The sequence below is a fragment of the Tinamus guttatus genome, unplaced genomic scaffold (genome assembly GCF_059628265.1).
Source record: "Tinamus guttatus ecotype Peru unplaced genomic scaffold, ASM5962826v1 Tinamus_guttatus_pri_ptg000459l, whole genome shotgun sequence".
Classification (NCBI taxonomy): domain Eukaryota; kingdom Metazoa; phylum Chordata; class Aves; order Tinamiformes; family Tinamidae; genus Tinamus; species Tinamus guttatus.
Window position 1 is genome coordinate 4,541,527 of NW_028288993.1, and position 24,764 is coordinate 4,566,290.

The 24,764-nt window shown below is 41.4% G+C and overlaps 2 protein-coding genes across 2 annotated transcripts in view; both read left to right on the forward strand.

Moving 5' to 3' along the window:
- Nucleotides 1-413: 413 nt before the first annotated feature.
- On the forward strand, nucleotides 414-1,902 carry LOC104570423 (D-dopachrome decarboxylase). The gene is made up of 3 exons (XM_088532220.1): nucleotides 414-539; nucleotides 611-786; nucleotides 1,630-1,902. The coding sequence occupies exons 1-3, from the start codon at nucleotides 432-434 to the stop codon at nucleotides 1,700-1,702; spliced, it is 357 nt and encodes a 118-aa protein (XP_088388346.1). The 5' UTR covers nucleotides 414-431; the 3' UTR covers nucleotides 1,703-1,902.
- A 5,505-nt stretch (nucleotides 1,903-7,407) lies between these two features.
- Nucleotides 7,408-24,764, forward strand: part of CABIN1 (calcineurin binding protein 1) — a 96,575-nt gene continuing 79,218 nt past the window's right edge. The window contains exons 1-19 of the mRNA XM_088532373.1: nucleotides 7,408-7,463; nucleotides 7,913-8,005; nucleotides 8,976-9,089; nucleotides 9,241-9,375; nucleotides 9,621-9,801; nucleotides 11,159-11,288; nucleotides 11,922-12,071; nucleotides 13,151-13,443; nucleotides 13,997-14,165; nucleotides 15,117-15,253; nucleotides 15,558-15,775; nucleotides 16,801-16,879; nucleotides 17,137-17,324; nucleotides 17,598-17,747; nucleotides 18,514-18,708; nucleotides 19,398-19,634; nucleotides 20,136-20,295; nucleotides 20,552-20,667; nucleotides 24,083-24,244. Of these exons, the coding sequence (XP_088388499.1) occupies nucleotides 7,449-7,463; nucleotides 7,913-8,005; nucleotides 8,976-9,089; nucleotides 9,241-9,375; nucleotides 9,621-9,801; nucleotides 11,159-11,288; nucleotides 11,922-12,071; nucleotides 13,151-13,443; nucleotides 13,997-14,165; nucleotides 15,117-15,253; nucleotides 15,558-15,775; nucleotides 16,801-16,879; nucleotides 17,137-17,324; nucleotides 17,598-17,747; nucleotides 18,514-18,708; nucleotides 19,398-19,634; nucleotides 20,136-20,295; nucleotides 20,552-20,667; nucleotides 24,083-24,244 (2,922 nt within the window). The 5' untranslated portion in view covers nucleotides 7,408-7,448. The remainder of the gene's footprint in view (nucleotides 7,464-7,912; nucleotides 8,006-8,975; nucleotides 9,090-9,240; nucleotides 9,376-9,620; nucleotides 9,802-11,158; nucleotides 11,289-11,921; nucleotides 12,072-13,150; nucleotides 13,444-13,996; nucleotides 14,166-15,116; nucleotides 15,254-15,557; nucleotides 15,776-16,800; nucleotides 16,880-17,136; nucleotides 17,325-17,597; nucleotides 17,748-18,513; nucleotides 18,709-19,397; nucleotides 19,635-20,135; nucleotides 20,296-20,551; nucleotides 20,668-24,082; nucleotides 24,245-24,764) is intronic.

The window sequence follows — 24,764 nt, forward strand, 5'->3', positions numbered from 1 at the left end:
AGGGACACTTTCCGCAGCAGCGCTGCGCCTTGAGCAAGCCGACTTTTCCTCTAGCGTGCTCATAACCTCGCAGGGCAAAGGGCAAGAATCCCCTCGCCGCGCGGCAGGCGAGAGACGCCACGAGCTGTGGCGCGGCCACGGCCACCTTGACAGCACAACCCGCCAAGCTCACAAGTTTGCCCCGCAGTATCCGAGTGCCCTAAGGCAGCTGGCCGTCCCGCTTGCTTTTTAGGGTCTTTGGGGCCTGTCCCGGGGCCTGCCCAGCGCCGCCTCCGCGGCCGCGGGCAGGGCCGGCGCGAGGCCGCGGCCCGGGCTCCGCGGGCGGGCGGGCGGAGGAGGCGCCTGGCGGCCGCGGGGGCCGGGCCGGGCGCGCCCCGTCGCTGCGCGGGGCCGGGGCCGCTGGCGGTGGCGGAGCGGGCCGAGGCGCGGCCATGCCGTTCCTGGAGCTCGACACGAGCCTGGCGGCGGAGCGGCTGCCGCCGGGGCTGGCCGCGAAGCTCTGCGGCGCCGCCGCCGCCATCCTGGACAAGCCCGAGGAGGTGAGTGGCTGCGGCGGGCGGCGCGGCCCGCGGGTGGCGCGGCCCGCGTCACCGAGCTCGTTCCCCCGCAGCGGGTGTCGGTGACGGTGCGGCCCGGGCTGCCCATGGTGCTGGCGGGCTCGGCGGAGCCCTGCGCGCAGCTGCTCGTCTCCTCCATCGGCGTGGTGGGCTCGGCGGAGCAGAACCGCGCGCACAGCGCCCGCTTCTTCGACTTCCTCACGGCCGAGCTGGGCCTCGGCCCCGAGCGGTGAGTGCGGCCCGGCCCGGCCCGGCCAACCCCCGCGCCCCTTGGGAAGGGAGGAGCGGGGGAGCAGTTAAATTTGGTCAGTGAAAAACCCCGCAGAAGGTGAGAGGAAGGTGTGGGGCTGGCCCTGGCCACGCAGCTGCTTTGGGCTCCAGTTCGTTGCAGCGTCAGGATCTGCGAGTGTGTGGGCTGCACCAGAAAGAAACATCAGGAGAAGTTCCAAGTGTTGATCATGTGAGTGGTCGTGTTCTCCATGGGACTAAGCCCTAACGCACACCCCGGACTAGATGGCGAACATTAAGTGCTCTTGGATGGCGAGTCCCCCATAGGCAGGTTAGGAGCCGGTGCAGGTAAAGACGTGGAGGGGCCTGCGCACTCTGAGCAGTCTGGAGCTCCTGTTCTCTCAATGTTTGCATGCCTGGGACAAAAAGCCAGCACAAACTGGTGTTCTGTAGAGCTCCGTGATGGGCTAGCCAGGCCAACGGCTGAAATGGGGTTGTTCCTGAAGGTAAGCCATGCCTCCCTCTGCCCTCTTCCCTCCCAAGGGAATTCTGTTGTGGTAAATGCATGAGCAGATTGTAAGATGTTGGGTGCTTCTAAATCAGGCAGATATCACCTACAGTTTTCAAACTCAGTCTGCTTTTCTGTTTACGAGGGCGGCATTGGCCACCCATTTGAACGCTGCCTGTGCACAGCCTGTATTTGCTTCTGTTAAATGAATGTCTTGAGGTGGGAGCTGTTGAGAGCTTAGTGCAGAATTTCTAGCTTACTGCAGACTGCATAGGAATAGTTAATTGTAAAATAATAACTTTTACTTTCTGTATTTTTCTTATTATATTCAAAAAGGATTATCATCCGCTTTTACCCAGTGGAGCCCTGGCAGATTGGCAAGAACAGAACTGTCGTGACTTTCCTATAATTCTGCGGGACGCCCGTTGGAACAAAGCTCTGGCGAAGACATAACCCGGAGATGACCAGTGCCATCCTCTTCTTTCTTCTTATGATCTTATCTGTGTAATTCTAAATCTTCTCCTCTGTGATTCTCTTCTGCCCTCGCTTCCTGTGCATACATAGCCTAAGAGTGGGGCAATTGGCCATACAGATGGTACTAAAACGGTTCAAGGTCTTTGTCTCGAGCTGGGCTGCCAAGACTAGCTTTCCAGCATGCCTGGTCATGGGGCTGAGCAGTCTGGTGATTGCCACACTTACATGAGCCTTGACAAAGTTCTCTTATCATCACATGTATCAGTGAGAACTTTGTTTAATTCCAGAGCACATTTGGCTTTATTGAGGACCACAGATGTACTCAGGTTTGTCCAGATTTCCCCACACTTTGCAAGGGAGATGACCCTTCTTTCTGGCCCTCTGTACCAGCAGAAGGGTCCCAGGCTGGCTAAGACGACCAACAATTATTCCTTCAAATTATCCTATTTTCAGGTTCCCCATTTCTTGAAAGACGTGGTTATACCAAGGAATATCTGTGCATTTATACAAAGGCTTGCTTAAGGATCCATCAGATCTTGTGCTGTGTGTTTTACCATTGCCAGCCTGTGTGACTTGCACAAAGTTTTATTTTCCACAACGTTTTCATGGTTGGATGTTTGTGTGCTGGTGGCAGTGTGTAGCAGAAGGAGTTTGTGCAGCAGTTCACAGTACTTTTCCTCACCCCACTGTTACAGGGAGTGTGGACAAAGTACAGCTGGCTGTGCTCTGTGGCTGACGTTTTTGGAGTGCTGCCCTGTGTCCAGGAGGTGAGGTGGGTGGTTGTGCACAACTGACAAAAGTACCTCCACTGTTCTGCCTATTGAACCCACCACTTCTGTCGTAGCATACCTCACCCTGGAGAGAAGTGTTTTGGTTTTTAGGACCCTTTGTTTTGTCACCTTGTAACTGGAATATATGTGAGATTTTATTAAAACAAAAACGTGGTACTTTACATGTGTAGTGTTATCTCTGCCTTCCACTGCCTTAAAACAATTAAAACGTATTTATCAGTTTCATTTCCAGTTAGTGACTTTCATCAGGTCCTAGACACAGGGGCTTGGAGAAACTAAGGGCATGCTCTTGGGACATGGAAATCCATGGAAACACAGGTCTAAAGAGTTTGTAATTCCATTTATGACCTGAGGTCTCGAAATAGTTGAAACTACCTCTTCTGGTTACTGTCTGAAATTGATTATTCCCTCTGCAGAAGAAACATCTGCTAGTCTGCAAAATCTCGCTATCAGAAATCTAATAGCAAACACAAATCTATGTATCAGGCTAATAAGATTAGACATTATTGGGTCAATAAAATGTGTCAAAGTCTTTCTTTTATAAGTGTAATTTTATTGACTTACAACATTGCTTTTGTTTTCTCAGTCCTCAGTGTTGGGAGAGAGATATCATGGCTGGCGAGGTCCGTTTTCCCAGAAGGTCTCTTCAACTAATATTTTTTGAAATTAGAGTAATAAACAGATGACCTGAGTATGAGTTATACTTGTAACTCAAAAGTACTGCTTTGCTGCAGGGAAGAGGGTGGAAAGCCCCTATTTCGCCAGTGGGATGCGAAAGGACTTGGTCATATTGAGCTGAATATAAAACATACAGAAAATTATGTAGCTTTAATTTTGGTATATGAACTTCCCTCTTTTTTTGGCCATACTTCAGTGAAGTAACAAGCAGGAATTATTGCCAAAGTCTTTGTTTCCTTTAGACCAATCCCATTGTGGCCTGTGCCCCTACTCTCCTTACTGGTCACTGCTAGGCATTCCTGCAGGCTCTGTTCCTCCCTTGCACCCTCAGCTGCTCCCTGTGTTTGCTCTTGCCTGGCACTGTCTTTCTCAGCATTGTAGAGCTGAGCAGGCAGAGATAAGGAAGGGGAGGGAAAGCTTGTAAAGAGCACGTCATACAAAAATGCCAGAATTAAATGATTTCTGGGCTTCTTCCAACAGCTGAGCCATGGTGTGTTCACCCTAGGCAAATGGGACCTTGGTAAGGGAGAGGTAACATTTTTCTGTAGGATTGTGTGAGGTTAACTGTGACTTCCTCACACGTTTCCATGTTTTATCTGCATTTTGGCATCAGTCTGACAAAACATCCCAGCACACTGCAAAATCACAGTGAAAGGTTCAGGGAACGTCTCGAGAATTTCATGGTTCATGGAGCTGGAGTTTTTCAATAAGTGAACAGTTAAAATGTTAAGCAGCAGCACACAGAGAAAGAAGAAGGAACCTTTTTCTGATGGCTTCTTTGCTTGCATTCGCTACTTGGGGAAAATAAGATATCCCACCTTTAGCTGGAGCTCAGGAATAATACTATAAAAAACTATAGGTTGGTCTTCTTTCATGGTATAGAGCCAGCCCAACAGATAGATTTAGTATGTCCCAACTACAGTAGGTGTTTTAAACCATTGTACTGAAATCTGTAACTTCCTAGGCTTAACCTTTTAAGATTGACCAACAATTCTGTTCCCAGAAGTGGCCTCTGCTGGTTTGTGAACTCTGTATAGGCATGTTTGCGAATTCAAAGGCAATGACCTGATTTTGGAGACTGTGTAACCATTTCTTAGCTCTAAAGCCTCTGAAGCAAGGACAACCTCTCTGCATATTTACAGAGGACAGAGAACAAATGAGGCCTGAGCAAGCTGAAAGGCATTACTGGCAGAAAGGTATTGACATAATCACGATAGCTTTTGAAGTTAGTTTCCAATGACAGCAGTGTGGGGCTACAGTTTAGATGGATGGCAACCCTATCCTGAGCATATCATGATGGAAAGCTGGGACACCCTCAAACCTAATGCTGCAGTTCCTACATTCAGGACCTGGATTAGGGTGAGAGATCTGTTTGGGATACAAACTGGACAGCTTCAGGCTGCTTAAATTCCTTTGCTTTTAATCAATATTTTAGAAATCAACATAACTTAGGTATAAAAAGCTTCTTCTGGTTTGATTCCTACAAGAAATGACCTTTTTGTACTTCTAATACTCTCTTGCTTGCTATTCTCCTGATCCTCCCCAGACTACACATCTGCATTCTCTAATCATCCTTCACTAGGAGCTTTTACAACAAAAGTTACTTTAAATAATTATATTGGATGTATTTTGATAACCAGATTTCAAAAAATGCTATTTAGGCACGATTTACACTAAACCAAAAGAGCTTGAAATGGGATCCAGGGGAGCTTTCCAGGGACGCCCTCCCACATACCCTCTAGTAGCCACATGGGTAACGCAACATTATTCCATGTAAAGGTGATTGCACTCAACTAGACCAAAATGATATTTTAAATCAGTTTTTTATTTATTTATGAGTTTGGTAATAGTGTAGATAATGGTGTAGATAAACACTATCTGTTTCTGTATGCTGAAGTAGCGTGTGAACATGTACCAAGGCCTTTGCGAGGCAGCCGTGCTCGAGGCTGCCGAGGACGCTCCGTGCCTGTGAGGCTCATGCCAGTGCCACCAGCCCGCTTGCCAGCCACATTGTTTCCACAAGTAACTTTCTTTTAATCATTTGGCTTCATGTCACCCTGCCCCTTGATGTCACCATATAAAAACCTTCTCAACCTCCTAGTCACGTAAAAACATGCTTCCACCCCCAGCCATCACCATGGTAGACTTTAGGCAAGGCCACTAACTTTGAGATGATTTTCAAACTCATTAGAAAAACAATCTGGGATCTGTTTAAGGTCTTGGGAGTTTTTTTCATCTTTCTGTCAAGTGGAATAAAGCCATACCCAAGGCCGCTTGCAAAATATTGTTCCCACTGCCTTTCTTCCAGTCCAACCAACTCTCCTCTGATTTGAGGATTGGTACTTTGAGGGTTGAGGTAGGATCATGCACGGCTCAAAGGAAGGGGCGAGCAGGAGGCACAGGCCAGACTGCGCCCCAGGCTCATGATGCCTGAGGGACACGGGGACCTGCCTGCAGGGTGACCCGCAGCGCAGTGGGCTCGAAAATCATCCCAGAGTTAACGGCGTCTCCTGAGGGCTGCCTTCCCCGCCGGCCGTGCCACTGGGGCCGTTGGGACCGTTGGGACCGTTGGGACCGTTGGGACTCCTGAGGAGTCTCCCTGGTAACGCGGGCGCCCGCCCTCACACCTGCCGCCCCGCCCCACCCCGCCTGGCCCCGCCCCTGTGCGTGCAGCGCCGCGATTGGCTGCTTTCGGAGCCGCCGTTCGGCCAGTGATCTGTCGCTTTGTTGGCGAGCCGCGCTCTGGGCGGAGGTTGCCGTGGAGACGCCGGGTGAGGCGCGTCCCGGGGCCGTTGCCGGTCGCGGCCGCCTCTCGCTCCGGAGCGGTCAGGGGAGCCCCGCGCCCTGCGGGTCCGGCCAGGCGGTACCGCGGCCCTGTGGTGCCGAGAAGCTGCTCCCCGCCCCGGGCGGGCGGGCGAGCGAGGAGCGGCGCTGTGAGGTGAGTGTCCCGGCGGCGGCGGCCTGGGCCCTGCTTGCCGCGGCCCTGCCGGCCTAGCCTCGCCTGCGCCCGCTGGCTCGGGGCAGCTGCTGCCAGGGAAGGCCGCGGGCTGCCCCGTGCGCCCCCGGGCTGTAGCTGCCCTCTGGGTCCCCGCTGTAAGAACGGCTTCCACTGCCGTGGAGGTGGCTTTTCGAGGGTGAAAGTGTGAAAACAAGCCCCTTTAAAGCAAGTGTGTGTCTGTAGGGTACAGGTCCCAAGCACAGCAACAACAAAAGTGATGGAAGCCCAAGTTTCTCCCCATTTCTGACCCTGAAGTTGGGAACAGTTCATAAACTGTGAATAGCAAGGGAACACAAACCTGCATCCTCAATTTCTGCTTATGTTTTAAACTTATAAAGGGAAAAGAGGAGATGTATTTTAAAGTGAAAGGCTTTAATAAGCCCTGTTGCCTTTTGATGATGTGCATGCCTGTAAAGGCCTTAGATTAATAGTTAAGACTCTTGTAACTGAAATCTTACAGACCAGCTTGTAATACTTTAGTAGACGTTCTTTATTTTTGACCACTTAAATGATACAGCTGTGTTGTTATAAAAAGGTTTAATGTGGCATCAAAGTTTATTCTCGTGTGCTATTACACTAATGTTACTCTCCTCAAAGTTGTGAGTGCAGCCACACACAGTGCTTTGCTTTTAAAAAGTAAAAACAGACCTAAACAACTCTTCACCTGTCTGAAATATGAAAAAAAATAAAGTCATATGGAGGCTATGTCTGTATTCTGTTGTTCAGCAGATTTAGGCTGTTCTCTTTGGCTTTGTTCTTGCAACTCATGACTCTCTTTAGCATGACTGCTAAATATTTGTTGCAAACTTCCTGCTTAAGCAAAAAGGAGAATTAAAATCCTTATTGTTTCCTTAAAGTTTAATTGGCAATTAGCAATAGCAATTTAGCAATATAAGTGAACTGTGATTTCCACTCTTTAACTCCACCAGTTTTAGAGTTTTGAAAGCTGTACTGAAGTCATGAATATACTTGGTATTTTCACTGGCTCAAAATCAATTTTAATATTGTTGTCTTCTTAAGTGATAGGACACTTTGTCTTGCAGGGCTGTGAAGAGTATGACAGAACAGTTACATTGTTCGTTGATAAAGTTGCTCAGCCTGTCTAGTATTTTTGAATGCTTTCTTTATGAACAGAATAAATTTCTAATTCCATTTGTTTTTTAGATCTATTCATATTTAGCACTTCCTCCCGTTCCTGGAGAGCAACCGTGTAAATGGCTCTGAATATGGTAAGGGGATATTCCCACTCAAGGTTTTTATTAGATGCTTTGGTAAAAAGGAAAACAGAAGCTTTCTCCTACTCCAGAACTAAGATTAAACTGACATAGTTTAATAGTTATGTAGTTACATAATTACATACTAGTTACATAGTTACTGTAAGTATTGATAAATCGAGGAATTTGCAGAATCTTCTTGTAGTCCCTTCCATTCTAAGGAAGCTATTGCTTGAAACGTGCTTGAAATTTTAAGCGTGGTTTATCAGCCGATTTTTAGTTGTGACATGAACATTTGCAATTAGTGAGGCCTAAATTAATTGCTATTCTTGTAACAGCATGCGTGGTGTTAGAGATTTCGCAGTATTGAAAAGCGAAGTAAAAAATAAGAAAATCCATGTTTTCAAGAGAACTGGGACACATATACATGTAACGTTCCTTGCCATGTCTGATTATTGTTCTAGATGCGAATTGCAGCACTGAATGCAAGCTCCACAATTGAGGATGACTATGAAGATAACTTTAAAAGTCATAAGACACAGACAAAGGAAGCTCAAGTACGTAAACTGACAATTTTCTTATTGGACATATCTAATGGGAATTTTGTGCTTCTTTAATCTGTAGTTGCAGGCATTTATTGGTATTTTCTATTTGAGAAAAATCTGTTAATATCTCTTGACGTTTGACCTTAGTATGCTAAAATTTCACTGAATGGGCAGTATTGAGTCATTAAGGTTATTTCTCTGCTATACTAATAAAAACTTATCACACGACAGTGCTTCCCGTATAGATAAAAGGGAGCTGGTGTGTAGGACTTGAATCTTCAGTCTGGTGTGAGGTACCAGTTACCCTGATGTTAAGGGTGTGCTACAGACCTGTAGCGGTACCAATGTACTGCAGAATGTTTCTGCTGCTGGACAGGCTGTGCAGTGAGGTAGATCTTCCCTATGTTCTTTTCTTAACACGTGGTTCTTCATTTTTGGTGCAGGCAGTCAGCAGGCTGAATAGATGCAGGTGGGGTTTAGATTTTATTTTTCATTTTTTTAAATTTTTCTTATGTTTCTAAGAACTGGATCTTAGAAGTTATTTTTGCATTTAAGATGCTCTATGGTTAGTTCTGCGCTATGACCGTCATATTTAACCAGCGGGCTGCTGCCAGCTTGACTGCCAGGTTGATCACAAAGGGAGATAAAAACTTAACTTCCATTTTGGTGAGCGAAGTGGGGTTTGTCTCCTTGATTGCCTGCCAGCTTCATTAAACTCACAGAAACATGATATTGTTGAGAACTCTATGCCTTTGTCAAATTAAACTTAATGCAGACTTCCAAAACTCTTTGAAGGGGGACTGATATATAACAGCACTACTGTTTTTCCTGGAGCCCATCTGAAAACCCATGAAATAAATGCAAAACTGATCCAATCTTGTTCAAAACTGCAAAAACACTATTATTAATTTAAAAAGGGAGGTATATTGTTATGTTAAATAAAATCACCCTACAGAAGAGGTTCTGATGTTTTAAACCACAGGAAGCAGAAGCTTTTGCTTTGTACCACAAAGCTTTGGACCTCCAGAAACATGACCGTTTTGAAGAATCCGCTAAAGCTTATCATGAGCTTCTTGAGATTCGTCTTCTGCGAGAGGTTGGTAAAATTTAGGGAATGAATACATTTTACTAACTGGAAATGTCAGTGTTATTGATAGGTTATTTGCTGCCCTTTTTTTTTTTTTTTTTTTCCTCCTCCAAACTAGTCTAATTCCTAATTCCCAGGTTGTGTTTTTTATCATTTCTAGGCAGTTCTTCCTGGTGATGAGAAAGAAGGGCTGAAACATCCAGGCTTGATGTTAAAATATTCCACTTACAAAAACCTAGCACAGTTGGCAGCCCAACGGGATGACTTGGAGACAGCTATGGAGTTTTATTTGGAGGTACAGCTGAAATAAAATAGTGGTGCCTTGGTGTTTACAAAAACTTGCCCAAATACAGAGGTACTTCATTCAGCATGCTTCATGTTTGTGTGAAGTCTTAGTGCTTCTAAACACTCTGTGTCATAACTTGCCCACCATTCAGTCCCCGTGCCAATACTGGTTCCGATGAAGAACAAAGCAGCGCTAATCCCCATGGACAAGCATGTCTGAAACGCAAATAACGTTATACTTATTTTGCCTTCTAGGCTGTAATGCTGGACTCTACTGATGTCAACCTGTGGTATAAAATTGGCCGCGTAGCAATAAAACTGGTCCGCCTACCTTTGGCTCGTCATGCTTTTGAAGAAGGGCTCAGATGTAATCCTGACCACTGGCCTTGTCTAGATAACCTTGTCACAGTCTTGTACACCCTTAGTGACTATACAAGTAAGTAGAGTATGATGTTTTTCGTTTGTTTTTACTCAAGATGTATCATGTATCAACAAGAAAATGTAAAACAATGCAGTTTTACAAGTTTACAAGAAAAAATATGCTTTGAGTAAAGAGAAGGCTGAGAGGGGATCTAATTAGTGTATATAAATACCTCAAGGGAGGGAGTGCAGAGGACGGTGATGGTCTCTTTTCAGTGGTGGCCACTGATAGGACTAGAGGAAATGGCCGGAAACTGAAACATCAAAAATTCCATAGGAACTTAAGGAAAAATTTCTTAACAGTGAGGGTGCCAGAGCACTGGAACAGGCTGCCCAGAGAGGTTGTGGAGTCTCCTTCTCTGGAGATCTTCAAAACCCGCTTGGATGCAGTCCTGTGCCACGTGCTCTAGGTGTCCGTGCGTATGCAGGGGGGTTGGACTAGATGATCTCTAGAGGTCCCTTCCAACCCTAAGCATTCTATGATTCTATGATTCTATGATATAGTACATTAGGATATGGTGGAGATTTTTGCTTTATCATAAGTATGATGGTTTGCAATCAATTCTGGTTATGCTAAGCAAAATATACCGTATTTGTTCTTAAACGTATAAGTGTGGCTATGAGCGCAACTGTGTTTTGATGCTGGATCTCTCTGCTTTTGATTTTAAAATGTCTTTTTCATTTAAAAAAAACCTAATTTGCATATCTGTAAGTTCATCAGAGCAAATCACAAATGGTTAGCTAAGGAAGGAGAAAAGGAAAGAAAACTGTTAGACTTCCGTGTTCAGCCAGGAGTCAAGTGGGTGAATTTCACCAAAGGATACACTGTTGTTGGAAAATGCTTGAAATGCACTACAAATCATATTGTCATAGATCAAATAAAAATTCAAATAACTTCAAATTTTATTCTGTGGTCTGTCAGCTGTTAGCTCTTCCATAAATTATTTCATATAATAGGACCTGACCCAGAACTCTCCAAAATCACTAGAAGGTTGTATTTCACCTTAGAGCTTTTGGATCTGGTCTTATATATCCAGAACTGATTAACAGATAAGAGTGCTTTAGTTCATCAGAGAAATAAACTGTTTACAGAGTAACATTGAAATGTAACTTAGCTTTTATTACAGAAGTGATGCAAAATTTCTGGAGTTGTATGTCCCTCTGGAAGCTGCAAGAAAAATCAGGAGCTGGGAGCTCTTGAATTCATTATTCAACAGAATAGTGACAACTTCTCTTCCTTTTCTGTTTTTGCTACTGGTCTGCGGAAATACTATGTTTAACTGGAGTTTAGTAGTTTATATTAAACCCCAAATGGGAGCTTTTGAATAAGCCAAAGTGGCAGATTGACGATTACATTTTTATTTCTCTGTCAGCGTGCCTGTACTTTATCTGCAAAGCTCTGGAAAAGGATTGTCTGTACAGCAAAGGCCTAGTTCTGAAGGAGAGGATCTTTGAGGAGCAGCCATGCCTCCGGAAAGATTCCCTGAGGATGTTTCTCAAATGGTGAATCCTATAGTCTATATAGTATTTGGGATATGGATTTGTTCTGAGGAGCTGGTGATATAGAGCTATTTAAGCTAAAAGAATATGCTACTGGCAGAATGTTCTGCAATAATTCCTAGGGGGTAGGGAGGGTCCATGTAAAAGAAAGAAAAAAATCTTTGCTGCTACTAACTAGGTCTTTTTAAATGCCTCTTTTTCATTTTATTTATGCATTTGTAGCTGATATCTGCAGCATTCACATCCTCATCTGTTTTGTTTGAGGTATTTCTTTTCCTAAATCCCCCTGCAAAAAAACAAAAACTTTGTGTTGAAGTGAAATTGCTTGGAGTTATACGTTGGAATGAACGGAACTTTCAAATGTGTTTTTTGATGAACCCAAACTTTGTGCTATGAATGTTGAAAAAAGGAAAACAAAACATCTTGGAGAGTCTCCATTTCTCTTTTAATTTTTTCAGGGAAGATAGATTTCTCATGAGGATCCCTTCTATATTCTTGCTGTAAAACTGAAAAAATATTGTTCTTGGAATGCTTGTTCCAACACTGTTTACTTTTGCTACATTGTAGGAAAATCACAAATGATTATCTCCTGTTTTGCAAACACTTAACTTGTCTTCATTTCTTGTTATTTCTTAGTGACATGTCTATTCATAATGTAAATGTGAGTGCAGCTGAAACGGGAAGAATCCTAGAAGAAGCGCTGGAGCTACGTAGGAAGAGACAGGCTTTGCTCGTGCGAGAGAAAGAACCAGACCTCAAACTTGTCCAGCCAATTCCCTTCTTGACGTAGGTCTTCCTATTTTCTTTTTACCAGTGTTTTTTCTGAAGCCACTTAGGCTGACCACTATGGTGTACCTCCAATTTCTTTAGAATTTCTTTTTCCTGTTCAAAAAAAAAAAAAAAAAAAAAGCTTTCATATTTTGTTGGTCTGTGGGCTGATTTCTTCTATTTGTGCTTTTAATGTAAATCCCCCATCTATCAATTTAACATTTTGAATTAAAACTGCAGTGGAAGTAAGAAAAAGTTAAGGATGATTTGGCAACTGCTCCAGTCATAGTATTGGAATTTTCCTATGTTGCAAATTTGTATGTGCAATTCAAAGTAAATTTTGCTTTTTTTAAAATATTCTTATCAGATAGATAATGGAAACTCCAAAACAAATTACAGTTCTTCATTTGCAGTAAGATATATTAGAATTCTTTAATACCTCTCTATTAATTAAGAAAGTCCTTGATTTTTATTGCACATATTTGCCTTGCAGAATGTATTAATACTCAATCTGATTCTGTTGAAGAGAAGTTGCTTCTAATTGTAGATAAGATTGAGGTGGTTTGTTGATTAAATACAGAACCTGAAAATGGTTCTTTTGTCACTACTGTTTTTTTGGCATGCAATAATTACTGAGGAAATTACACTATAAGTTTTGGTTGTCTTTGGATGTTTTTTTGAGGTAAAGCACATCCCCTGTCTCTCACTTTCTAGTGCAACTGGTTTTCCTGTTGTGTTTGAAAACTTTGTTGCCTCTTCTTATTTCTGGTTGTTAAGTGGTGTATCCTAGAAAGGAAGCCAGAAAGAATCTCTGTTCCAGGTCTGACATTTTCAGTGATCTATATGACTGACCATGATTACTAACCATGACCATGATTTCAGCTTACTGAAAGATATCCTCCAGCTTACAAAGTTGTGGAACAGATTTTGATTCTCAGATTTTGACTGCTGATTTGTATTCCTGTCACATCAATAATCTATTTTTTCCCGATACCTTACAGTTAAAGTCTAACATTGAATGCTTTCAGATTTATAAATATAATATATAAAATATGGCAGAAAACAATAAAATAATGTCGTTATGCTTTCATATGCAGGTGGAAGTGTTTAGGAGAAACTTTACTTGCCATGTATCACCACCTCACAACATGTGACCCTCCTCGACCTAGTCTCGGGAAGAGAATTGATCTCTCAGAATACCGAGATCCAGTTCAACAACTGATTCTTTCTCCTACCTCTACTCCTGTCAGTGTTATTCAGCCAACTCCTGTCAACACTAATCCAGTGGCGACAATGCCAGATCCTGTATTAACTTATACTTCAGTGGCCTCCAATTTTCCAAGTCAGAATCAGAATTTATTGGAATCAGTAGTTACTGTTGGTGAACAAGGTACTTCAGTCTGAGATTTTTACATCTGGTTATAAAAAGCACTACAGGATGTGTTAGGAAATGCTGTCTTTAAATTACGTATTGGTAGATTTAGAATCTTTTCAATGTTTAATACATAGTAGAAAAAGGACAGCTGAGCCCTATAAAGCTAAGCTGTCTGTCTAACCACTCACATTAGGAAAGTGAAAGTCACCTGCGCTGCCTGAAAAAAATCACTGGTTAGTAACTCAGCTGTAGGACCAATGTTCATTACTTTTCTGTCTAATGGAATTGGAAGTTGGGGGTTATTTATTTGTGGGTGTGTGTCAGGGGTAGGGGATTGTTTGTTTTTCAACTGTGCATGAATCCTTAATAGTTTCTGGCTTTGTGCTATTGACTCATGCTTGAGTTTTACCATCTTTAAGATTGAATCTCATTTCCAGCAGTGATTTATTTCAATTTTGTTGAGTTTACCTTCACTCTAAGAAGGAAACTATGTTATAAGAAGTAAAGGTTATCCACTATCTTGTTTGACATTTTGACCTATGAATACCTTATTTTATTCTTTTATTAGGTGATGCGTCTTCTGTTGATAAGTCTAAGAAAGGGGTGAAGCGAAAGAGAATTACGGAAGAAAGTGGTGAAACTGCAAAAAGGAGATCGGCTAGAGTCCGCAATACCAAATGTAAAAAAGAGGAGAAAGTTGACTTTCAAGAACTGTTGGTCAAATTCCTTCCTTCCAGGTGCACTGCTTGATTATATCATAAACTGAATGTCATGTTCTGTTTTTCAGCAGCTTCTACTCAGTAAAGTTTGTGGACACATTGGATTAAGTCAGGCTACTTTATCTGGTTGATCTCGCATGAAGTTATTAAGAAAATATTCTTGTTAATGCTTTGTAAAATGCAGATTATTTTTATCCTATACAGATAGCAAGTCAGCCTGGAGAAGTGAAGGCTGAGAGGAAACCTGAGCAGTGTCTATAAGTACCTCAAGGGAGGCAGTGAGGAGGATGGTGCTGGCCTCTCTTTAGTGATGATCACTGATAGAACGAAGGGAAATGGCCGGAAACTGAAGCATCAAAAGTTCCACAGGAACTTAAGGAAAAATTTCTTAGTAGTGAGGGTGACAGAGCACTGGAACAGGTTGCCAAGAGAGGTTGTGGAGTCTCCTTCTCTGGAGATCTTCAAAACCTGCTTGGATGCAGTCCTGTGCCACGTGCTCTAGGTGACCCTGTGTGCGCAGGGGGGTTGAACTAGATGACCTCTAAAGGTCCCTTCCAACCTCAAGCATTCTATGATTCTATGATTTCATGCAAAGTCGTGGAATATATATAAAAAACTATATATATTAAAAAAAAAACGTTGCTATCTGAAGTAATAGTCCTGTTTCTTTACTTCAAACTTAATTATTCAAGGCATTAAAAGCAGGCATGTCATTTTCTAAGGTTTATTTATAGAGTCTTAAGGTTCTGTAACATTGTTTTCTGTGTTTATTTGCTTTGCGATATCATGGTTTTGAATTTTTATTGCCTTGATAAGATTTGGGAACAAGATTTAAATCTCTGAATGTGCTTCGGTTGCTGTATTTTCATTGTTAAAATCTGCATGGCATGCCACATTTAGGTTTCACTCTCTATTGAAGGTAACAATGAGGATTTTATCAGTGTTATTTTTTGCTCCCCTTTCACCCAGATTGAGGAAACTAGATCCGGAGGAGGAGGAGGATCCTTTCAATAACTATGAGGTGCAGTCAGAGATCAAAGAAGAGAATTTCCAGCATGTCGGACCACATAGAATGTCATTTGATTCTACAACATTTATGGAATCTGGTAGGGATTTCATTGTAAATTTCCTTTTTTGTTTTTTTGTTGATTCATTCCTTTCCTATGCTTTATTTTCTGCATCTTCTTGTCTAATGGCCAGAAGATACAGAAGAATTATTATTCTAATAGGTGTTCCCATTTGAACATAGTAGAATGTAGTAACTTCATTCAGCAGATACACAGCACAGAAAAATCACCATGGCCTTTCTGCAAGATTGGTGTATATCACTTGCTGTTGAAACTAACTTGATTCAAGTCATTTCTGTCTTGCTCTTAAACACATATGGTTTTGTATCAATCTGCTTTCCAGAGAAACAAGATGTTCACGAATTCCTGCTGGATAACCTGAACAATGGTGGGATATTGGAGCTGATGATGAGATATCTAAAAGTAATCAGCCAAAAGTTCCTGGTAAAATGGCCTCCGGGCTTAGCTGAGGTGGTTCGTAGTATCTATAACAGCTGGAGAAAGCACAGTAATAGTCTTCCCAATCCTTTACTGAGAGACTCAAGTAATCAACATATAAAGGTAACAAAGTACTCCATATTATTTCCACTTAGTGATGATCATGCTAGGCATGGGCACCTGCAATGCTTGTTTATTGAAAAATATTTCTTTGCATGCATAAGGTGTCCAAGATTAAAAGAATGAGGATGTCACTTTTTTTTTTTTTTTTTTCTCCAAGATCGGGCATTTCTTTGCTGACTAGCAAAGAATGGTATTTTAAGATCTCATTAAAACCATAAATACCATAAAAGAATGTACTCAGCAAAGAAATGTCTGATCTTGGGGGAAAAAAAAAAAAAGTGACATCCTCATTCTTTTAATCTTGGACACCTTATGGGCTCCCCAGGAGGGATGTGGAGCTGCTGGAGAGAGTCCAGTGCAGGGCTACAAGGATGATCAGGGGCCTGGAACATCTGCCCTATGAGGAGAGGCTGAGGGAGCTGGGCCTGTTCAGCCTGGAGAAGAGAAGGCTGAGAGGGGACCTGAGCAGTGTCTGTAAGTACCTCAAGGGAGGCAGTGAGGAGGATGGTGCTGGCCTCTTTTCACTGGTGGCCACCGACAGAACTAGAGGAAATGACCAGAAACTGAAGCATCAAAAGTTCCACAGGAACTTAAGGAACTTAACAGTGAGGGTGACAGAGCACTGGAACAGGCTGCCCAGAGAGGTTGTGGAGTCTCCTTCTCTGGAGATCTTCAAACCCGCTTGGACACAGTCCTGTGCCACGTGCTCTAGGTGACCCTGCGTGTGCAGGGGTTGGACTAGGTGACCTCGAGAGGTCCCTTCCAACCTTAAGCATTCTAAGATTCTATGATTGTTTTGTTGCTCCTTTTAAGTGTTGTGTGGTGTTACACTTACTGCTTTTAAAAGCAGTTAAAGATTAGCAGTTAAGCTACAGCTTAGAACAGAAATCACATGATGTCAGTTTGAAATGTCTGCTTTTAAATAAATTGCAAATTCAGTTTATTTGTTTTTCTTTATTTCTGTAGACTCTTTCTTGATATATTCATGTATTCTTTATCTTTTTTTATTTTTTTTCTTCTTTCAGGATATGATGGTGATGAGTCTTTCTTGCATGGAATTGCAGCTAGATCAGTGGCTACTGACCAAAGGGAAGAGCTCTACAGGTGGGAATCATGTATTTCTTGCGTTAGTTTCTAAAAATAATCTAGGTAAATGAAGAGCTTTGTTTTTTTTTTTTTTTTCCTTGAATTCATTAGATTTCAGAACTTTATTTTCTTAAAATACAGATCTGAAAAGATAACTCATCTTTTTATTTATGAATGTTTGCATTAAAAGTAGATCAGTGCTTTTGAGATACTGGTATGTGGAAGGCTCTTCATGCTAGTAATTTTATCATAAAGTATAATTTATTGATTTGCAGTTTCTCCACGAAATTGCCCTACTGCCTCTATGAATGGAAAGTTTGGTCCTGACTTCCCAGGAACTCATTTTTTGGGAGACCTATTGCAATTGTCATTTGCATCTTCGCAGCGAGATCTATTTGAGGAAGGATGGATGGAATTTGTGACTCGAGTGTATTGGCTGAAAGCTCGCTTCCTAGCACTGCAGGTTGGTTATACTTTTGAATTTAACTCATATCAACTTTCCCAGTAGTCAAGACCAATGCTGCTCAGGGACATCTCCTTTAAAAGTAGGAGTAAAATCAATTTGGAACATACTTTTTTAATCTTACTACTTGGTATAACCATTTTTCCCTAAGAGCAGAGATGGGAGAGCAGAGGTGGGAGTGAAGCAGGAATTCTCATATACTAAGCTTCTGTTCAGATACGTGCTTACAGAAATATATTTAGACCAAAGTGTTTTTCTGTACCGTTTCTGTAGGGTGACATGGAACAGGCACTTGAAAATTACGATATTTGTACTGAAATGCTACAGAATGCCACTGCAATGCAAACCCAAGCTGGTGATATGTGCAGCATCGTAATCCGGTTACCTAATCTACATGTTGATTCTCTTGTTTCTTTAGAAGAGGTAAGACTGAATTTGTAGGTGTATTCTTCCTCTTCCACCCTAAGTCAGTTTCAAAAGTCATCAATGCAGTATCTCTTTTGTGAAGGGAGCTTATTTTACTTAATTTTTCTAAGAGTGAAAAGCCAAGTTCATAGTTAAATGAGGACACTATTTCCTTTTCAGAAATATGCTTTTTGGATCTGTTGGTTCTGTACAACTTAAGGTTGTTTTTATGTAAAATGAAAAACATTTTTATTAAATCTGCTGCATATAGAACAGTAGATTATTACATTAACATTTTATTTTCAAACTATTCTGAAACTTATATTTCACTATTGTTTATATGAGCTCTACTTCAGTAGTCAATGTTTTCTACATAAAAAATGCATATACTTTCAAAGAAAGGAATTTCAATCTTCCATTCTTTTCCTGCAGTTATTGGGGATGAACACCAACCCAGGTGATGCTATCTTCATTTTGAAATCCTTCTAATGAGTTTTCTTGCACTGAAAAAATGTGTGATTTGGGTTTTGGGTTGGAGGGAGGGTAATTGAGGTTAAAGTTGTTATGACACCAGTTGTATATAAAAACTAAAATGTAATAATCAAAAATCTGTGAGATGCATTGTTACATAGTTGGTGGGTTTTTTCTTTCCTAGTCCATATTTCTATTTGTAGCTATAGAGCTCAAATATCTTTACAGCTAAACTGTCAGGGGAAATGTCAGTGGTCCAAATGCCTGTGAAAGTAAAATGAGTGTTTGAGTGTGCCATCTGTGATATTTACAGATTGATAAGAACCTGAAGTCTCTGGAGAGATGCCAGTCTCTGGAAGAGATCCAGCGACTGTATGAGTCAGGAGATTACAACGCAGTGGTGCATCTGCTTCGTCCAACGTTATGCTTTAATGGTTATGGCAGGGCTAAACATCTGGAATTTGTAACATCCATACCAGAGAGACCAGCACAGCTGCTTCTCCTGCAGGTTTGTTTTGCTTCTTAAAAACAGCCTTTCAGTGAGGGATTAAGATTTACAGCTGTTTTATTCCTAAAAACAGGATGAAAAGATTTGGAGAGTGGGTGTTAATGGCTAATAAGTCTTATTTGCAAAACAAACCATGGAATCAAAGCTGTAAATGACCAAAGAGCAGAGCTTTATTGGTGTCAATGTAGCGATTGTCTACAGTATATATGTGTGTGTGTGTGCGTATGTATATATAAAATAATGGCATCATACACACACACACACACACACACACACACACACACACACACACACACATATATAATGGCATCAATATAACTTATTGATATAGTCAATATAACTATTTTACTGAGAATGTTGATAAGGTATAAGGTACCTGAGGCCTATATGAAATCACCAGAAGGATCATCATTTCTAATAAATTTGAATCATTTGTAGAAGCGTCTTATGATTTCGTACTTAATCCATCAGAAAAATACAGTGATGATATTCTGGAATGTACATCCTACTCACGTGTTCATCATACAATATCCATGCTCCTCCTCCTTTTTTATGTGATATTTAGAGGTGTTCAGTTATTATCCCATTAAAGCAGCCATATTAATGCTATATAGTGCATTTCTTTGCATTTGTGGTTTGAAGCGAATCCTTCTTCCTTATAGTAGACTTTTCCTATGTACATTCCCTAGGAGTCCCTGCTCAAACTGAAGGATTACAAACAGTGCTTTGAATGCTCCGAAGTTGCTTTGAATGAAGCAATTCAGCAGATGATTAACATGGCAGCAGCCTCTGCTAAAGAAGAGTGGGTTGCTACGGTAACACAGCTGCTCACAGGAATAGATAGTTCCTTGTCCTCAGACAGCAGCATCCTGGAGGAGTCTTCCTTAACGCCAAGCCTAGTTCGATTGACAAACAACCTCATTCAGGTAGCCTGGTCACCCGCACTTAAATTGCCATGGCTGTCACTTGTAGTGACTGTTTGTATGAGATTTTGGTGGGGAGGGGAGTGGGTGTTACCTTCATCATCTTACCTTTCATTTCAATATGTTAGACACATACTTGATCACCTGCTCTAGGGTCAGTAACAGTAGCTAACTTTAAACACTGATCTTGCAGAGAATAGTAATAAACCAAAGAGCAAGGCTGTTTCTTATGCTGTGTTTGTAATGGTGATGATGCCAGGATTGGTTTAGTTGGCTAGGGCTGATTTTTGGCACCAATCTGAGGCTATGTGTGTCTTGGACTAGAAAAAAAAGCCCTCGGTCTTAGGCATGTGACACACTTCTAAGTTCTCTTCCAGCTAAGTGTGGCTCAAATCAAAATTTGAGAGGGCAGGGAAAGAAAAAGGTGTCTAGTTAAAAAGTCAAAAATAAGCAATAGCCATTTCCTTGCCATGTAATAGATGAATGTATCTGTTTCCTTACTAGATCATAGACTGCAGCATGGCAGTCCCGGAAGAACCCAAGGAACCATACGTCTCCTCGGTGCTTCCATGGATTATCCTGCACAGGATCATCCAGCACGAGGAAGATGCATTTCGATCCCTTTGCTGCCAGCAGCAGCAACAGCAGCACCAAGAAGAAGGAGGTAACTTAATTATTTGCGTTTACATGTTAAGTTTTGTTCTTCATCATCTACTTCTAGAATATGAATGGGAAGTTTCTTCTGGCTATCTCTTTATCTTTTTGGGTGAAGGGAGTAGAGAGTTATATAAACATCATATTCTAACTGTGGAGGGAACTCACTGTAAGACCAGTCTCTTCTTTTTGTGCTAAATAAAGTAGCGGATACTTGTTTTTAACTTGGTTTCCGTATTATTTAAGTATTTACCATCATCTTTCAGTGAGTCCTGACACCCCTATGCTACCTTCTTCTCTCATGCTACTGAACACTGCTCATGAGTATTTGGGAAGAAGATCCTGGTGTTGCAACTCAGATGGAGCTCTTCTCAAGTTTTATGTAAGTATGAGTATCATGGAATAATTTAGGTTGGAAAGAACCTCAGAAGGTGATCTGTCCAACCTGCATCTCAAAATATGACGAACTTAAAAGTTGCTTATTACATTGCTAATGCCTGCATGTTAAAAAATATATATATTATACATACATATATATTTAATTCTACTTTCTTTTTCCAACCAAGCACACAAATATTTTGGTCAATTTAATTTGGGGCTTGTTATTCCATACTCATTTTATTTTATTCTATTTTGTATATTCAGATAATGGTTTGCTCAGTAGCAGGTCTAATTCTCAGCTGTCCTCTAAGATCTTGCTTTTGATTTGAGGAAGGTAAATGCATACCCTGATCCTACTAGCTAGACAGAGGGAAGCATGAATGATGTCAGGAAAAATAAGAAGCAGTACCAAAGATCCATTTTCTCTGCCTGCTTCTAAAATGTCTTGGTGGAGGGTGAGCTGCATGTGTGCATGGAACATGCTTCCCACTCCAGTCTTCGGCAGTGACCATGGCTGCTATCCCCTGAGCAGGAAACAACGCAGGCAGGAAGGATAAATACCTGCTATACCTTCCCCAGAGTTCAAATGTTCGATAAAGGTTTGGCAGTTAAAAGAATAAACAATCAATTGCATTAGAAACTAAATTCTACACAGTGTGGCACAGGTGAGACAGACATGACACAATGGTGCAAACTCATGCTTCTTCCTGCCTCCTGTTAATCAATTCAGATTTACTTTTGTTTTTTCACTAGTCCAATGATAGAAAGATAAACGGGATTTGAAGTAACAGATTAAGGAGAAAAGGGAATAGAAATACTCAATGCAATATACTTGTTTCTGTGGAATTGCCTTGCTGAGAAGAGTAATTTTCCTCTTCAGCTCTTGATATATTTAGCTTATTTGATTATATCCAGGCTGATTCTAATCTGCAGACTGAAAAAAAAAAGTAACATTATTGTTCTCATGTTATTAACTGAATATAATTTTGAACATACAACTAGAGCTGCTCTATTGAATAAAATTGAGAACCAGTGATTCTGTAATCATTGGCTGATCAGGAGCACACAGCTTTGTTTGCATGTCCATCCTCCTTTGCTTTGTGCTTGAAGCCTGTTCTTTGCCCCCTTGTTCAGGTGAGTCTGTTAGAGGTCTAATATGCTTGGGAAATGGTGCCCAGGCAGTTAGGCCACAGCATTACTAGATGCAGAGGTGTTAGCAGCTCATTGTCAGCTTTTTTATGATTATTCCTTGAAGCTTAATTACTGCACCAGTGAAGAATCTTCCCCTGGTTGAAGCAGAATATTTGTAAGTGTGTTGCTGTTTCCTCCTGCTTTCCTTGGCTTGGAAAATTGAATTACTGTCAGCTTTTCACTCCAGAGCAGTGGGAGCCTGGGATGCCCTGAGTGCTGGTGAAACCCAGATAGTCCCGTACTGTGGCATTCATGGAGCGCTGCGCTACGGGGATATTTCAGTGGCACTTCGCAGATTCAGCTTGACTTCATTGAGGTTTATTACCATCAGCTAAGAGGAAATCATGATTAGTTCTGCATAGAGCTACTCAGGAATCTCTTCATTTTGTTTCTCAGCACTCCCTGGAGCTTGTTAAGCACAGCTCAGTGCCAGAGCCCATCCACCTCTGCATTTGAGCAACAATGTGTCCAGGCCAGTAATTTAAGCAGCCAGGAAGGATAGTGTGGAGAGCCTGAGGGCTTCTGTGAGAGTCATCTCTCTGTGGCAGGGCTAGAACTAATGAACAGAGTTGGAGCTGAAGCTGCTGCAGTGTGAACTATTAGATTACTTCTGCATCCAGCTCTCCTCATTCTTCTGAGTACTGGGAGCACAATTCTGGTACACCTGAGGTGCCTTTGCATGGAGCTGCCTTGGGTCCAGAGGGCTTATTACAGCTCAGGTGCTGCACTTCATGAAAATAAATAAGCTATATCCAGGCTCAGATGTTTCTAGGACATGCTCACCCTCGATGCAGTGCAGAAGCATATTATGAGCAGTGCTGCTCAGTGCTGAATTTAAATTGTCTGTGCATGGTGTGCCTGCACCCGAGCCTGGTGAATCTGATCATACCCTGTGAACCTGGAGAACCTGCAACTAACTAAGAGCTGAATATATTTGCAGTTAGGTCTTTGGAAATGTTGTCATGCACTTTGAAAGAAATCTTTGATTTTTTTCAATTGTAGAATTGACCACTTCCTAAACAGAAATATAATTGGGTATTATCACAAGCAACTAGTTTTCAAAGACAAAAGGATTCTGAAAGAGTGAGGAAAGGCAAAAATGGGATGAAGTATTTAAAGAGAAAGAGGGCTTCAAGTATGCTGCACACTGCTGTTTCATGGATTATCCTTGCAGTAAGAGATGTTCATCTTCTATCAGTGAACTGTCTGCTTGAATATGTTGGTTGTGGCTGAAGAAGATGGTGTTAATGAAAGATGTTAGTGTATAGTTAACTCCTTTAGCAATAGTCAGGGTCTGAATTATTGAAAACAATTCTAACTTGTAGCTAAGAATTCAAAGGCTGAGTGGGAGCATAGAAGGTTGTTAGAAATGCTGTTCAGATAATAATTCTGTCCTAGTGCTAGAGTGATTTTTTTGTTTGCAGCTGTACAATGCTTTTGTTGTCGTTTTTGGTAATGTTTGCATCTTCCTTTCAACATATCTATGCTACACATTTCTCAAATTTCAAACCTGTTCAGAGATTCAGAAAAAGCTATGGTGCTTGCTGTGACTCCTTTGTGATTGCTATGACTCAAAATTTTATTGCAGTGCTTTCTAAGAATTGTCTTTTTCTGCACTTATTTTTCTGTTTTTTTTTTTTTTTTTTTTTTTTTTTTTTTGGCTCTTAAAAATGGTGTCTTAGCACAAATCTTTTCAAACTTAGAATTATTTCCTAGCACTTATGGGTAAGTTTCTTGTATTCAGAATGACAGACTTCCGCCTTGTGATGATCCTGTTATACTGCCAGGAAAGCCAGGCGTGAGGAGCCTATTGTAGTGTGTACTGCCTGTTCAAATGGCTGAGGTTGTAATCCTAGCGTGTGTTGGAAAAAAGGTAAGTGATGATAGGCAACTGAAGTACTTGAAATATGATGACAGTCCCTTATAACAATCACAAATGGATGAAAATGGAAAAGGAAATGTGAGAAATTTTGAAATGACCTGAAGCTTGAAACATTAAGAGTCCATGAATTAACGGGGAAAAAGGGCATTTTGTTGCAGCTGCTCTACCATTGAAATGATTTGTGTTAGATGATTAATTTACCAAAATATGGTGAATAATTGGTTTACTAAGAAAAAATATGTACAGATCCTATGCTGTTATCCTCTATCTCTAGACAACTAGGTAAGTTAATGCAAGTTTCAGATCTCAGTTGATTTGTTCAATAACGTTTGTGATGTTCTAGGTTCAAGTATTAGAAAAAGAACTTGCAGCATCTACTTCTGAAGATACTCATCCATACAAAGAGGAGCTGGAAACAGCCTTGGAACAGTGTTTTTATTGCTTGTATGGTTTCCCTAGCAAAAAAAGCAAAGCAAGGTACCTGGAAGAACATTCTGTGCAGCAGGTAAGATGTATTGTTTAATGTCAGGGAGGTATCCTAAAATGGTGAGCCTTGTTTGGTTTTAATCTATTTAAAGATGATTTATGAGAAAGCTAAGATTTCATTTTCTCAAAAATGATTGGAAAATGTTGTGGAAAGTAAAAACACTCTTGGGGACTTTCTTAAAAACATGAAAGACTTTATTGATATAGAGGGGTGAGATGCCTTAAAAGAAATGTTAGTACAGTCTTATTCACAACAGTGCCATTTTGAAACTATTGACAAAATGATTTTAATGAGCCATGACTTTCCTGTTTTCAACAGAGAACTTTGCGCTCGAGAACAATAGAGAGGAAAATGTCAGCTTGAGAGAAGAACTTTAGCAGCCAGCCTTGCAGTTTATGAATATGAAAAAAATGTCACTTTTTAAAATGATGCAAGTAAATGATACTATAGCTTATTTTGCAATCTCTATGAATATTTGGTAGCTGATTTGTCACATATGCATGGAATTCAGTTCAGTTTGAGGGAACAACTACAAAAT